The sequence below is a fragment of the Trichomycterus rosablanca genome, chromosome 2 (genome assembly GCF_030014385.1).
Source record: "Trichomycterus rosablanca isolate fTriRos1 chromosome 2, fTriRos1.hap1, whole genome shotgun sequence".
Taxonomy (NCBI): domain Eukaryota; kingdom Metazoa; phylum Chordata; class Actinopteri; order Siluriformes; family Trichomycteridae; genus Trichomycterus; species Trichomycterus rosablanca.
The window spans coordinates 7186225-7200141 of NC_085989.1; the positions used below are offsets into that span (position 1 = coordinate 7186225).

Genomic DNA, 13917 nt, shown 5'->3' on the forward strand with positions numbered 1-13917 from the left:
GCCATCCTGTCATGAGTGTAATCAAAGTGTGTAATTGGTGTGATTTGGGTTTGTATGTACTGTACCTTTCAATAGTTTTTTGATGGGATACTATCACTGCACCAGTTACTGAAAGGAAAACTGAAATTTTAGAACATATTTCAATTATAAAATGAGAACACTCGTTTAAATGGGTTCAGTGGTGCTGGACTTCTGACCCACTTAGCCACTTCTGACCGATAGCCGGCTTGGGTTCCACACCCAGGACAGGGTGCCAGTCTGCAAGACATCACACATCAAAGATTGGCTTGAACTGGTGTCCTCTCCACAAGTAAGACAGACATCCAATCTCATTAGAGAATGTGACAGGCTTCACCGGGGCCGTGACCAGAGGCCAAAATTTCATAGAACTGCTTTGGTTCCGTCAAGCTATGCTAGAGACACATAGCTAAACCCAGCAAACTCTCCAGGCTACTCTATATTCCTCTCACCAGTCACTTCACATGGCCTGCAAGATCTGATTCTATCTGATCTGCAAATATCATGTAAACCTCTCTCGTGTTGGTGTATCTAGAGTCCACTCTTCTGTGTTTAGTGCTTTTATGATGACATTTGGAGTGTTTACCGAATACATTTTCAATCCTTCGTTGCCGACACGATTGACCTCCCTCCAGTGGGTTCAGAAAGTATTCAGACCCCTGGCTTTTCGCACAATTTGTTGTGTTAAGCCTATAGCTAACCCTAAAAGAAGAGTGTACTCATATATTTGATACAGACCAGCCTTTAAACACGTTTAGACCAACAGTTTTCCAGAATTGTAGATGTGTTGAGTGTTCGACATACGAACTATTTTACTATTTTATATAGACGGAAATTGGTTTACAGCAATACAAAGCATTAAATGGCATGAAAGATGGATAAATGACGATTTTGGGAAACAAACTCGTGAGAAAACTAATGCCAAGTTCACACTACACGACTTTCTGATTTGTCAGGTCGCTGTACAGTTCACACTACACGACTGAATCGGAATCTTTCAGTAGGTGTGTATTTCACACTTCAGCTTCTCTGGTCTCCCAAACTACGTTTTGTCACGAAAACAAACGCGAGAACTGACGAGGGGTTTAATGATACCACGTCCAAAAATGCACGTCAACAAGTAGCGAGCGATCAAAGTGATTGTGCGCAGATGTGCAGCGTAAAATCGAGGGGAAAATAAATGAATCTGAGTGGATTTGGCAACACGAACAGTATGGATTGTTCTAAAGTAAGTTGGAGGTTAATTAATATTTTTGCACCGTTGGTGTTTTGTCGAGAACGATCAGGTCAGAAATACTGTATAAAACGTGTGTGCCGGTGTATTCTGATATAAACTATATTATCCCCCTCTCCCACCTGTTTACGCTCCTCTCCTGCGTTTCCCCTCACACCGTATCTTGCGTTCTCATTGGCTGTTCGACACAGCAATCACTGCCAGACGTGCAACCGAGATCAGATATCTGACATGCTAGAAATCTCGATCTGGTCTCCGAGCGCTCGGCGAGCCGGTCGGATCGAGTTGTTGGATAGTTCACACATAGCGACTGAGAGCAGAGTTTCGATCGCCGGGTGACCGCCGAGTTGCTCCCGAGCCGGGAAATCTAGCGCCGACCAGTCGCCGAGCGAAATCTGGCCAAAACTCGTGTAGTGTGAACTTGGCATAAGCAGCGCACATTGTGATTACCACTCTGGCCAACAGCGGGGGCTGTTCAATATAATTAGTTTAGAATTAAAAACAAAATAGACACGGTCATTGTACATAGTACAGTAGTATTTAGCAGACACTTTTATTCAAAACAACTCACTGTTGTGACTGAATACAAGACTCTGCACAGGCAACTGGAGTTACTTCACACCAAACTGTGATAATTTATAGAACTAAAGGCCTTTGTGCATCACACACACACACACACACACACACACACACACACACACACACACACACACACACACACACACACACACACACACACACACACACACACACACACACACACACACACACACACCTATATCCAATCTTGTTGGGAAGCTGTAGTCAGAGCAAAGTCAGTCTGAGGGGGGAGCTGAGGGGGGTTAAGGACCTTGTTTGCTGTAGATGTGGCTGAAAGACATTTAATTAGATGATTACATACAGTTCTTAACATAAAAACAAAAGTGGAAGAAAAAAAAATCCCAGACAAGCGTACTGGTCTCAAACATGTTTTTTTTATTTAGCACATAGAGAAAACATGTACTGCTTCTTGCATTCAGGTTGAGCTGAGCCCTTTCCTTTTTCCAAAGCCAAGATAGTTCCTTATGTCAGAAGGAGTCATGTGCTCACAAAAACTGGCCCCTGCTCATCCTACAACTGCATGGAAGCAAAAACGAAAGCGAGAAGAACTAGGCTAGTTTCTACAACAAACTATAAACACCAGTGACTGAAAACCCAGAGCGGTCTCAGAAACTGTGCTACGATTGTTAAGTGCTAGAAACCGCTCGGACGCAGAGGCACGTTTAAGAGTACAAGGTATATCAACAGTAACAGTAAGGACATGAACATTTACAGGAACACACTTCATTCAAACAAACAGATCTACAGCAGTTATCAGAAGCCTTGACTGAAATTCATTTGACAATGCAGTCAAACTACAATACAGATCCTGAAGAGCACACTTGGGGAAGCAAAAAAAGGACAGGGAACACAAATTGTGACTACTGAAGAAACAAAATATACTTTGAGTTTAAAAAAAAAAACCTGATTGATTGTACAGTTCAATTCTCTGCTTCACCTACGACCTCTCTGTTCTCCTTGTTCTTTCGGACCTCCTCCAGTTTCTTATCCTAGAAGCAAAACACATAGTGAAATCATAGAAACTAAACACTCGCTCGCTCACTTTCTTAACCGCTTATCCAATTAGGGTCGCGGGGGGGTGTTGCTGGAGCCTATCCCAGCTTTTCAATGGGCGCAAGGCACACAGTAACACCCTGGACGGGGCAGACACACGCACCCATTCACCTAAAGGACAATTCAGTGTCTCCAATTAACCTGACTGCATGTTTTTGGACTGTGGGAGAAAACCAGAGCTCGTGGCGGAAACCCACGCAGACACGGGGAAAACATGCAAACTCCACACAGAAAGGACCCGGACCGCCCCACCTGGGGATCGAACCCAGGACCTTCTTGCTGTGAGGCGACAGTGCTACCCACCGAGCCACCGTGCCACCCTAGAAACTAAACTAGAGATGGATGAGTACCGATACTAGTATCGGGTATCGGCCCGATACCGCGCTCATTAACTCGTACTCGTACTCGCAAACGAGGCTCCGATACTAACATCCGATACTAACATCCGATACCGTGTACCTAGTGCACGTTGCTGCGTTAACGCAGGGATTTTCAACCTGTGGGGCGCGAGTGCCTGACCGGGGGGCGCGAGTGCCTGACCGGGGGGCGTGACATTACGAGATTTTTTCACTTCTAAAACTAAAGCAATTCATTTTCACCCACAGGAGACAAGACTGAATTATTCTCACTGACCACGCTCACATACACGTTTAATGTTATTTAGTTCCGTTTGAGAAAAAAAAAAACCCTTTAAAATAGAGCTAACAGTGAAGATAACCGGTTACAAAAGCAGCGACCGCTGTTACAGGACGTGTTTGTGTTCAATACTCTGTTTACAGTGTCGATACAAGTGATTCATGAGTCGACTCGTTTTAAGCGCAGCGTAAGTTTCTTTTCTCAGTCAATTATCAGCGTTTACTGTTATGATGAATGATGCGGTTGTAAATAAACACCAACTACTACAGAACATTTTGTGTGACTCGCTTACATTATAAAGCTCAGGCTTAATTATACTGGTTATTACCACAGAGCGGGAGCCGACTCAGAGTCGTTTACGATTTACCGAGGTGAACCACGAATGGACGTGCTGATAGAATCGGCTCAGATGGGATCGGACTGTATTATCTTTTTAAAGTAAATATTTCAATCAGCAGAATCGCATCGCATGTATGATGTGCACAACGTTAATTACGTGCGTTTATTAATGAACGTTTACGTTAGCTTGTCAGAAGCTTTCTCAATGATGTCTGTGCGGTGTTTTTTTTTTTAGCAAGTGATGGCAACCGAAGCAACTGTTCCACTGCACTATTTTACTCTAAAAACTACACTATTCCATAATGCTCCAGATTGCATCATTCTAAATAGGTATAGGTATAGGTATCGGTATCGGCGAGTACAAAAATACATGTACTTGTACTTGTACTCGTACTCGGTTGGGAAAAAATGGTATTGATGCATCCCTAAACTAAACATTTATTTCGTTATTTAGATTTTAACGTCATGTTTTGCACACTTTGGTTACATTCATGATGAGACATTAATCACAGGTTAAACAAGATTCATCAGTTCACAAGTTGAATGTCAAACACAGTCATGAGCAATACTGCATCTCCAATTCACCTCACCTGCACCCGAGCTCCAGAACCTTCTTGCTGTAACAGGTGACAGTGCAAGAACCACCATGCCACCCTAGAAACTAAATAAGCCCCTGAACCCAGGTCTAAAAATATGCATATTAATTCTGTACCTTCTCTTTGAACTTCTCATTCATGGCTGCCATAATCGCCGTGCGATTCTCTTTATTAGCTTCCATTTTCTGGTTGAGTTTTTCTTCGGCCATTTTGCTGAAGTTGTTGTTCTCCTCTAGAGCTTTCTGCTGCACCTCCTTCTCATGCTCACGCTTTTCAGCCAGGTGCTTCAGAACCATCGCCTCATGGGACTGCAAAGGACACAAACCAGACTACTTTGACTCTTCAAGTTACACAACTGTCCTTCAAAGGCAGTCACAAACAGCGAACATCGAAATGCAGAGCAAAACCACTACAGTACGAGGGAGCTTCAAAAAGTTTCCGCACTTTTATATTTTTGTTGGATGCTGTGAGAGTGGGAGGAGTAGTGATTGGTCGTGTCTGAGAGGGAGAGAGAGTTTATAGTCTGGATTTAGTGCCATCTGATTTTCACCTTTTTGGATGCTCAAAGAAGCTTTAAGGGGAAGGAGATTTTCATGTGATGATGTGAAAGCAGCGGTGCATCAGTGGTTGATGGAATTAAAAAGTTGGTACGAGGCTGGGAAAAAAATGCATAGGAAAATGACTGTAGAAAAGTGATGTCATTTGTTTTTGAAATTTTTAATAAATACAGTTAAAAACCCTGGTATTAGGACCATCACGTTCTGCAACTTCATATGAAGAACCATGCAGCTATTCTTGACCACTGTCTGATTGATTTTTAACACCATGTACATTTACATTTACATTTTTGGCATTTAGCAGACGCTTTTATCCAAAGCGACTTACAGTACTGTGACAGTATACTGTCTAAGCAATTGAGGGTTAAGGGCCTTGCTCAAGGGTCCAACAGTGACAACCTGGCAGTGGTGGGGCTTGAACCAGCGACCTTTTGATTACTAGTCCAGTATTTTAATCACTAGGCTACAACTGCCCTGTCATAACCATGTCAGCTGTTATGGCTCTTATCATGGCTGAATAAAAGGTTCCATCTTTTAAAAGTCAAAGTGGGGGTCGACACGATTATTTACAGGAATTCATGAAAAGACTAATGGATTAGGGAGTATCTGTGAGGATGTAGAGTTTAATTGATTTTATTATTACATACACCGATCAGCCATAACATTAAAACCACCTCCTTGTTTCTACACTCACTGTCCATTTTATCAGCTCCACTTTCCATACAGAAGCACTATAAAGTTCTACAATTACTGACTGTAGTCCATCTGTTTCTCTGCATGCTTTGTTAGCCCCCCTTCATGCTGTTCTTCAATGGTCAGGACTCTCCCAGGACCACTACAGAGTAGGTATTATTTAGGTGGTGGATCCTTCTCAGCACCAGTGTTAATTTTGACAGCAAATTTTGATTTAGTTTTAGTCATAGTCTTTTGACTAAAATGTAATTTAGTTTTAGTCATAATTTAGTCATCTGAATTGTTTTAGTTTTAGTCGACTAATTATCATAAGAATATAGTCGACTAAATCTACAGTCGATTCAGTCGACTAAAATACATATTTGTTTGTTTATTAGGATTTTAACGTCATGTTTTTACACATTGGTTACATTCATGACAGGAACGGTAGTTATTCATTACACAAGTTTATATCGAACAGTCTCGGACAATTTAGTGTCTCCAATTCACCTCACTTGCACGTCTTTGGACTGTGGGAGGAAACCGGAGCACACGGAGGAAACTCACGCAGACACGGGGAGAACATGCAAACTCCACACAGAAAGGACCCGGACCGCCCCACCTGGGGTTCGAACCCAGGACCTTCTTGCTGTGAGGCGACAGTGCTACCCACTTAGCCACCGTGCCGCCATAAAATACATATAAAGGGTGTAAAATGTAAATGCTTTTTTATCACTTCCCTTAAATTATTTAAGTCATTATATACACTTACACAAAATGAAACATTTTTTATCAGGTATGGAATATTATTAATGTTTGAATGTGCAATACACACAAAAACAGATTTAACTTATTTCAAACATCTTTATTTACCTGACCCTGCTTATTGAGCATAACTTATTAACTTATCTTACCGCGGTACAGAGCTATCTCTATCTACGGCTCTGCCGCGGTACTGCAAAAGATTAGTACTGATTGGATGGCTACCCGGCTTGTCCCGCCCCTCCACATACGCTAAAGTAGTTCTGATTGGATCTCTTTCTAACTTGTCCCTACCTTCCACAAAACTAAATCAGTTCTGATTGGATGTCGTCCCTGCCAAACATTTTCGTCTCGTTTTTATTTGTTGACGAAAGTATCGATTCATTTCGTCATAGTTTTTTATCTTTTTTTAGTTTTTTTTTTACCTCTTTTTCTCCCCTTTTAGCGCATCCAATTGTTCAATTAGCATCGTGCTTCCTCATCATTTTGCTCTGGTGTTATTCATTTTTTGGCATGCGTAGAGAATGTGTTTAATAGAGGGGGCAAGTGGGGGCCTGGTCTCCCTTTAGCAGGTAGTTATGAGCGAGTTTGGAGTTCTTGACCACTGTGTAAAATGACTTAAGCCAACACACAGTCTGCAGAATTTTAATATAGTGGAAAATGAGTGCTGTGTCTTTTGGTTGACCTTAGCATTCTGATCACATGACCCTACATACTGTACAGTATATGCCAGTCTGAGTAGTCTTCCCAGCATGCATTGCAAATTGACATGCTTAGCTGGAATGGTCAAACATGTAAACAGACCAATGACAGTAGGCGGGTGCAAAATCGTTAGTCATGATCTCGTCATGCTGTACCTTGCGCCTTTCTTCAGCCGATTTCAGTTTCTTCTGAATCTCCTCCAGTGACAAGTCCTTTTTCTTGGTGGGCGAAAGAAGGAACTCATTTTTTGCCTCCAGAGTTGGTTCCCCCAGAATGACCTCGAAGGCCTGGCCCGAGGCTCGCTTGTCCAACTCTTTCACTTTAATATCTAGGACATGGACGACAATTAATACCCTTAACACCACTATTACAGTAAGACACAGCAACATTTAAAGGAAATAGTTATATGGAAACAAAGCATTCTTACCAGCAGTGGAGGCCATAGTACCAGCAGAGAAACGTGTTAAGTGCCTTACCTGGGGGGAAAATAGATTTAAACTTAATGAATACATTTACTTTGAGCACATACAGGTGTTGCCAACAGCATTCATTCCAATTACACAATTCAAAAACACAATTCACCCAACGTCAATGACTTTGACCCAAACACTGTATGTGAAGTAAAGACCTGATTTTCTCAGAAAATTTTCCTGTTTTTAACTACCAACAACCACCAAATGTGGCTTTGTCCATATTATTCTTTAAGCATGCAGCTTTTAACTGATTTAAAGTTCAACAATAAATCCAATATTGAGAACTAGGGCTGGAACAACTAGAAGATTGCTTTTGTCATATATTACATAAACACATGTACAGTCAACAAAATTCTTTCTTCGCATATCCCTGCTTGTTTCGATGTGGTCAGAGCACAGGGTCAGCCATTGTACGACACACCTGGAGCAGAGACGGTTAAAGGCCTTGCTCAAGGGTCCAACAGTGGCTGGATGGCGGAGCTGGAATTTGAACTCTCAGCCTTTCAATTGACGGTCCTAAGCTTTACCCACTAGGCTACCACTGTCTCAAAGAAATGTCAATTCTTAAACTAATAAAGAAAAAATACAATTGTCATTGTTCTTGGCCTTTTTTTGACATAACATGCACAAAAGTTATGGGACATTTACTAAAACTGGCAGGCAAATGCCTCATTCAAGTCTGACAAGTTCAGTTCATAAGCTGCACCTACTATATATATACACAATACATGAAATGCAGTTTGTGCACCTATAAAGGTAGGTGTAGCTTCTAAACAGTCTAATGCAGCATTTCCCAAACTTTTTTGGACCACGGACCGGTTTCATATAAGATATCATTTTCACGGACCGGCAGGAGCGGGGAGTTTTAATAATATTGCTTACAAACGATGTAGAATGAGCTTTTTTGCTGCAACAATACGCAATAACACCCGAAATAGAAGCAGTGAAAATTGCTTTTCTAGCGATCTCTAATTATTCATTCTTTGTGTGGCCCGGTAATAAATAGTCCGTGGCCCGGTGGTTTGGGACCACTGGTCTAATGAAAAAATGTACAAAAGACTAACCCATGTCAAATATCCCTGATTATTTCCTGTTTCACTCCTTATAAGTTTATGGTAATAAATCTACAGCCATTATTTTAGTTTGTTTGTGTTTATTGCCATTTCAGCTCAATTAGGCTATATACATGGCATTAGAGGTGGGTTCAAAACCAAGTTTAAGCTAAGTGAAAGTTAATGTACTATATTTGGCTTTTAATCTTAAATTCAGGATTTCATAATAGTGTCTCTGTAAAATATTTTTCTGGTATCTTCGATGGCTTGGCATTCGGTCAGGATATGTTTTATTGACAGTTGTGATCCACAGTACTGGCAGTTTGGCGCATCTTCCCCCAAGAGGTGGTGTCTGTGTCAGGGCTGAATGTCATATACGGTGTCTCGTTTACACCGTTTGGTCATGTCTTTTTACTGGATACTGGGTAGAAGTCCTGTCGAGTCGTGGCTTGATTTCGTACAGTTTGTTGGCTGTGTTACGATTCCATTCCTCCTGCCATGTGTTTCTGCAAAGTAATTTGACTGTGTAGAGGGAATCAGTGGGTGGGACATAGCACCAGGTGATCTGTTTTTCTGCAGCTTTCTTTGCCAGGTCGTCTGCTTTTTCGTTGCCTGTGATATTGCAGTGGCTGGGGATCCAACAATATGTGACGTAGACTCCGCGTTTTCTAAGGTCTTTCTCTGTAGCTAAAAGCTCTAAGATAACTGGGTGATCTGTTTGGAGGGATAGCAGCGCTTGTAAGCAAGATTTGGAGTCTGAACATATTAAGAACAACTTGTGCGGGCTTATCTGAATGTAATTCATGGCCAGGAGAATGGCGTGGGCTTCTGCTGTGAAGATAGAGCTGTATTGGGGGAGGCGTATGCTGTGTTGGTAGTCAGATGTATAAGTTCTACAGCCATTAAAAACTGTGCAGATGAGTGGAAGTTATTGAACAGTAAACCTTAAGGTTACCACCAAAAGACTTTTCAAAAGAAATTTTCAAGTTTAAAATTCAAATATGATTAGTTGACCTGGATGTCTTTACTTTCTACGGAGACTCAAGAACACCTGTGCTCCAGAATACTTGTGGACTTTTATCGCTGTACCATTGAGAGCATTCTTACAAACTGCATCTCTGTGTGGTACGGCAGTTGCTCCGCAGCTGACCGGAAAGCTCTCCAGCTACCCAGTTACCCACCATACAGGACATTTACAATAAACGGTGCGTGGGCAAAGCCAAAAACATTATCATGGACGTTTCTCATCCTAACCATGGACTTTTCACCCTACTTCCGTCTGGCAGGCGTTACAGGAGCCTCCGCTCTCGTACCAGCAGGCTCAGGAAGAGCTTTTTTCCTGAGGCTGTAACCCTGCTAAACTCCAGCACACCATTGTAAAAATATCACTGCACTTTGTACCACATTTAACTCTGTACTTTTTACAAATGTTTCATCTTGACTGTATATACAATCAGTATTTTGCAAATTTGCACATGGCACTATTGCACTGTTTACACCAGCACAATAATAATGTATATACTGGCTATACTTGCTATACTTATATACTTCACTTTATTTATTCTCATTCATTACCCATTCATGCAGCCACTTTAGTCACCTTCATTACTCTGTAAATACATATTAGTCTATTCACTGTACAATCATCATTATCTGTTTAATAGTCTTAATATTCTGTTTAATAGTCTCATTATTCTTATATGTCTCCTTATTTCACTTATCTGGTCACTTTTGCACTTTAACTGTGTATTATATGTATATAATCTCTATCTTGCACTTCTGGTTAGATGCTACTGCATTTCGTTGGCTCTGTATTTGTATATTCTGCACAATGACAATAAAGTTGAATCTAATCTAATCTAATGTAATAAAGATGATAAATCAACTGAGCAAAGCACAGATCTACTGAAAACACAGCTTATCAACCCAGTGTTATGTAAGGGGAGCTACCAAAACCTCAACTACGTTCTAAAGTCACCAGTGCGCCATTGGGGTGGTATGTGGTTTGAGACTTAAGCACAACCCGCCCTGACTTGCACAGAAGTTTGGCGCGAATTCTGTGCGAGATTAAAAAGAAAAGAAAAAAAGAAAAAAGAAAAAAGAAAAAAAAAAAGGTTCCCTCCTCGGGGTGAAAAGTCTCACACACGCGCACGCGCACACACACCCGCCTAAACCAGACCACCCTGTTTTACCCAAAGTGGTAATACTGAGTTAAACTACAGAACAATGTATACACCTGAAAATAAATGTGATCTATTTACAGCTGGAATATATATTTGATCGCATAAACAGCTGGATGAAACAGCAGCCCTGCTATTGAACGCAACTGGCAGTTAAAAACAAAGACACGAGTCACCGCGTGCTCGGTTCTGCTGCTCATTTTGGTTAGGAGTCGTTTGTAAAGGAGTCGGCTCGTAAAGGTGAACGCATTGGGAGTCGACTCGCTATGGAAAGCATTTTGAACATGTGACTCAAATAGTAAGATCACTAGATTTGGAATCAAAATGTTTACATAACCTGCGTTAAATTGGCATCCATCTGCCATATATCTGACGACTGTAGGATGAGAAATGAATTACCACAAAATTAAATCTGTACATCAATGTTCACAAGCAGATGTCAAGAACACTTTCTCTAAACAGCAGCCCAATTATAATAAAGTAATAATATACTACAATATGTATACGATAGCATCCTGATGTTTACATATCTTTAAATATTTATTCATACTGTCTATTTCAGGTTTTGCAACGCTACTGAACGAAGAGTCGTTCGGAAACCGAAGAATCGGCTCTTAATCTTAAGCAGAAAGACTCCTCAATTACACACAAGTCTCAAATACTGATACTCGGTTAAATGTAGTGCAAAATACATTTAAAGGAAACAAAGTTGAGTACATTGCAGACTATCAATCGTACATGGAACATCAACTAATAACCCTGACAGGTGCTGTTGCTTTTGTACATTAATGCACAAACACATTCAAAACTAAACGCACAGATGCAGACACATACTAAGACTAATGCATATCCAAAATGGAACATTTTAAACTGGTTAACATGCTAAATAGCTTTACAATCCACCTGCTTACTGAAAAGCACGCCTAATAATAACAATAATAATAATAAAATCAAAAAGTATCAAGCTTACAAAGATCAGACATTTTGAAACCACTCAAAAAAACTAGTGAGGCTTTTTACTTCAACTTGCAGCCAAATGCCTTAAACAGATTTAACAAGTTTAGTTTCTACTATACACAATACTTTAGATGAGCATCTATAAGGTAAGTGTAGCTTCTGAAAGGCCTCGTTACTGCTGCTCATTTTAGTTAAGTGTCGTTTATAAAAGAGTCGGCTCGTATAAGTGAACGCGTTGGGAGTCGACTCGCTATGCAAAGCATTTTGAACAATGACCAAAATAGTTATAAGCCTTCGACTTGGAATGGAAAATGTTTTGATAATGTGCGTTGAAATGTCTGTAAGATGGGAAATGAATTACCACAAAAATAAATCTGTAGTTCAGTGTTCACAAGAACACTTTTTTTAAACAGCAGCCCGATTAATGTATATAACGCATTGCAATTAATTATCCATAGAATATATTTACTATATCAATACAATAGCATCAAGGTGTTTACAGATCTTAAATATTTGTTCATACTGTCTATATCAGGTTTTGCAACGCTACTGAACAAGGAGTCGTTTGGAAACCGAAGAATCGGCTCATAATCTTGAGCAGAAATGCTCTGCACAAACAAATTCAAAACTGAGTGCACAGATGCAAACACATACTAATACCAGGACTAATGTCTATCCAAATAAATATTTCAAAGTGGTTAACATACTAAATAGCTTTACAATGCACCTGCTTGCTAAATACACGCATAATAATAACAATAATAGTCATACAAATCAAAAAGTATCAAGCTTTTAAAGATCAGACATTTTACAGCCAGTCAGAAACCAAGTGAGGCTGTTTTTCCAAGCTTCAAGTCAAGATAAACAACATGTACACTCTGACAAAAAGCAAAACAAAGCGGGTACTAATTAAATTCGGTGTAAACTCACCTTACAAACTAAACAATAAACCACAATAAGGTCACTTACTAACCAAACTATCAATTCAGTGCATTTTACGCTAGATATTTACAATAAGCTGAGACAGCAGGCGACGCAAAACCGTCAAAAATCATTAATTCCCCCAAACCCCCAGTCATAACCATGAATTCCCCCCACAACCACAGCCATAATCTAACAAAAAACTTTAATTCCACATTATTTTATCATTAACATCCAGTTTTTACCCCTTTAATCCCATCTCCTCAATAACAAAACAATGTCACACTCACCTTATCAACAAACAAGCTCCTGCTAACACACAATCTCGCGCCGAAATTCTGCCCCACGCGCCTCAAGTTCGCGCATAAAAAGACCAAACTTACCGTCACCGCGCCCATTCTCTTCTCCTATTGGTTACTTTGAGGAGACTAAGTGCTCACGGGAATTGTAGTTCTTAAATGCAACGGCTTAGTCCATACAAAACTACAAACAAAACAGGTTCTCACGGGAATTGTAGTTCTTTAATTCCAAGGCTCAGGCCATACAAAACTACAAACAAAACAACGTTTTCAGAGTGTTTAAATGTAGTTTGTGAATAGTTAGATGTGTACAAAATGCATTTTTGTATCTGTACACTGACTTGTAAACAGAGGAGTAATTTTACTACACAGAAAATGTCAGCAGGAACAACAACTCTTATTGTTTTTCATGTTTTTGGTCTTAAATAGTCTGCATATTAATATTTATTTTAACTTTAAACATTTTTGCAATTAATACAATGCAAGTGGTACACGAATTTTCCCTCTGGGATCAATATTAGGATCAATATATCCATCAACTAATCTGTCAAAGCAATTTAACATGTTTGATTTCACAATTTTCCCAGCATAGTATTTACTCACATTTTTTCAAGTTAAAAAGCAGTTATGCAAAAAGCCTCAATCCTTTCCCCCAGTTACCTTCTTCTTCTTTTTCTTCTTCCTCGGCCTTTGTCCCATATCGGTTGTGGGGTCGGCTCTCGGCTGATCGTGATCCGCATTGATTTGGCATTATTTTTACGCCGGATGCCCTTCCTGACACAACCCTCCCTATTTCATCCGGGCTTGGGACCGGCACTACAATGCACTAGTTTGTGCATCTAGCGGCTAGGTATCTATAGGACAAT

At 40.4% G+C, this 13917-nt stretch overlaps 1 protein-coding gene across 1 annotated transcript; it reads right to left on the minus strand.

The window, feature by feature from the left end:
* Window positions 1–2207: 2207 nt before the first annotated feature.
* stmn1a (stathmin 1a) lies at window positions 2208–13102 on the minus strand. Its single transcript, XM_062989991.1, has 5 exons — window positions 13043–13102; window positions 7597–7645; window positions 7325–7497; window positions 4593–4784; window positions 2208–2841 (listed from the first exon to the last, which is right to left on the minus strand). The coding sequence occupies exons 2-5, from the start codon at window positions 7610–7612 to the stop codon at window positions 2773–2775; spliced, it is 450 nt and encodes a 149-aa protein (XP_062846061.1). The 5' UTR covers window positions 7613–7645; window positions 13043–13102; the 3' UTR covers window positions 2208–2772.
* Window positions 13103–13917: the final 815 nt, after the last annotated feature.

Coding starts and splice junctions, on each gene's coding strand:
- stmn1a (XM_062989991.1), bottom strand. Junction 4,785..7,324: donor CGGCTGAAGAAAGGCGCAAG/GTACAGCATGAC, acceptor TGTCCTTTGCAG/TCCCATGAGGCGATGGTTCT. Junction 2,842..4,592: donor ATGAGAAGTTCAAAGAGAAG/GTACAGAATTAA, acceptor TTTTGCTTCTAG/GATAAGAAACTGGAGGAGGT.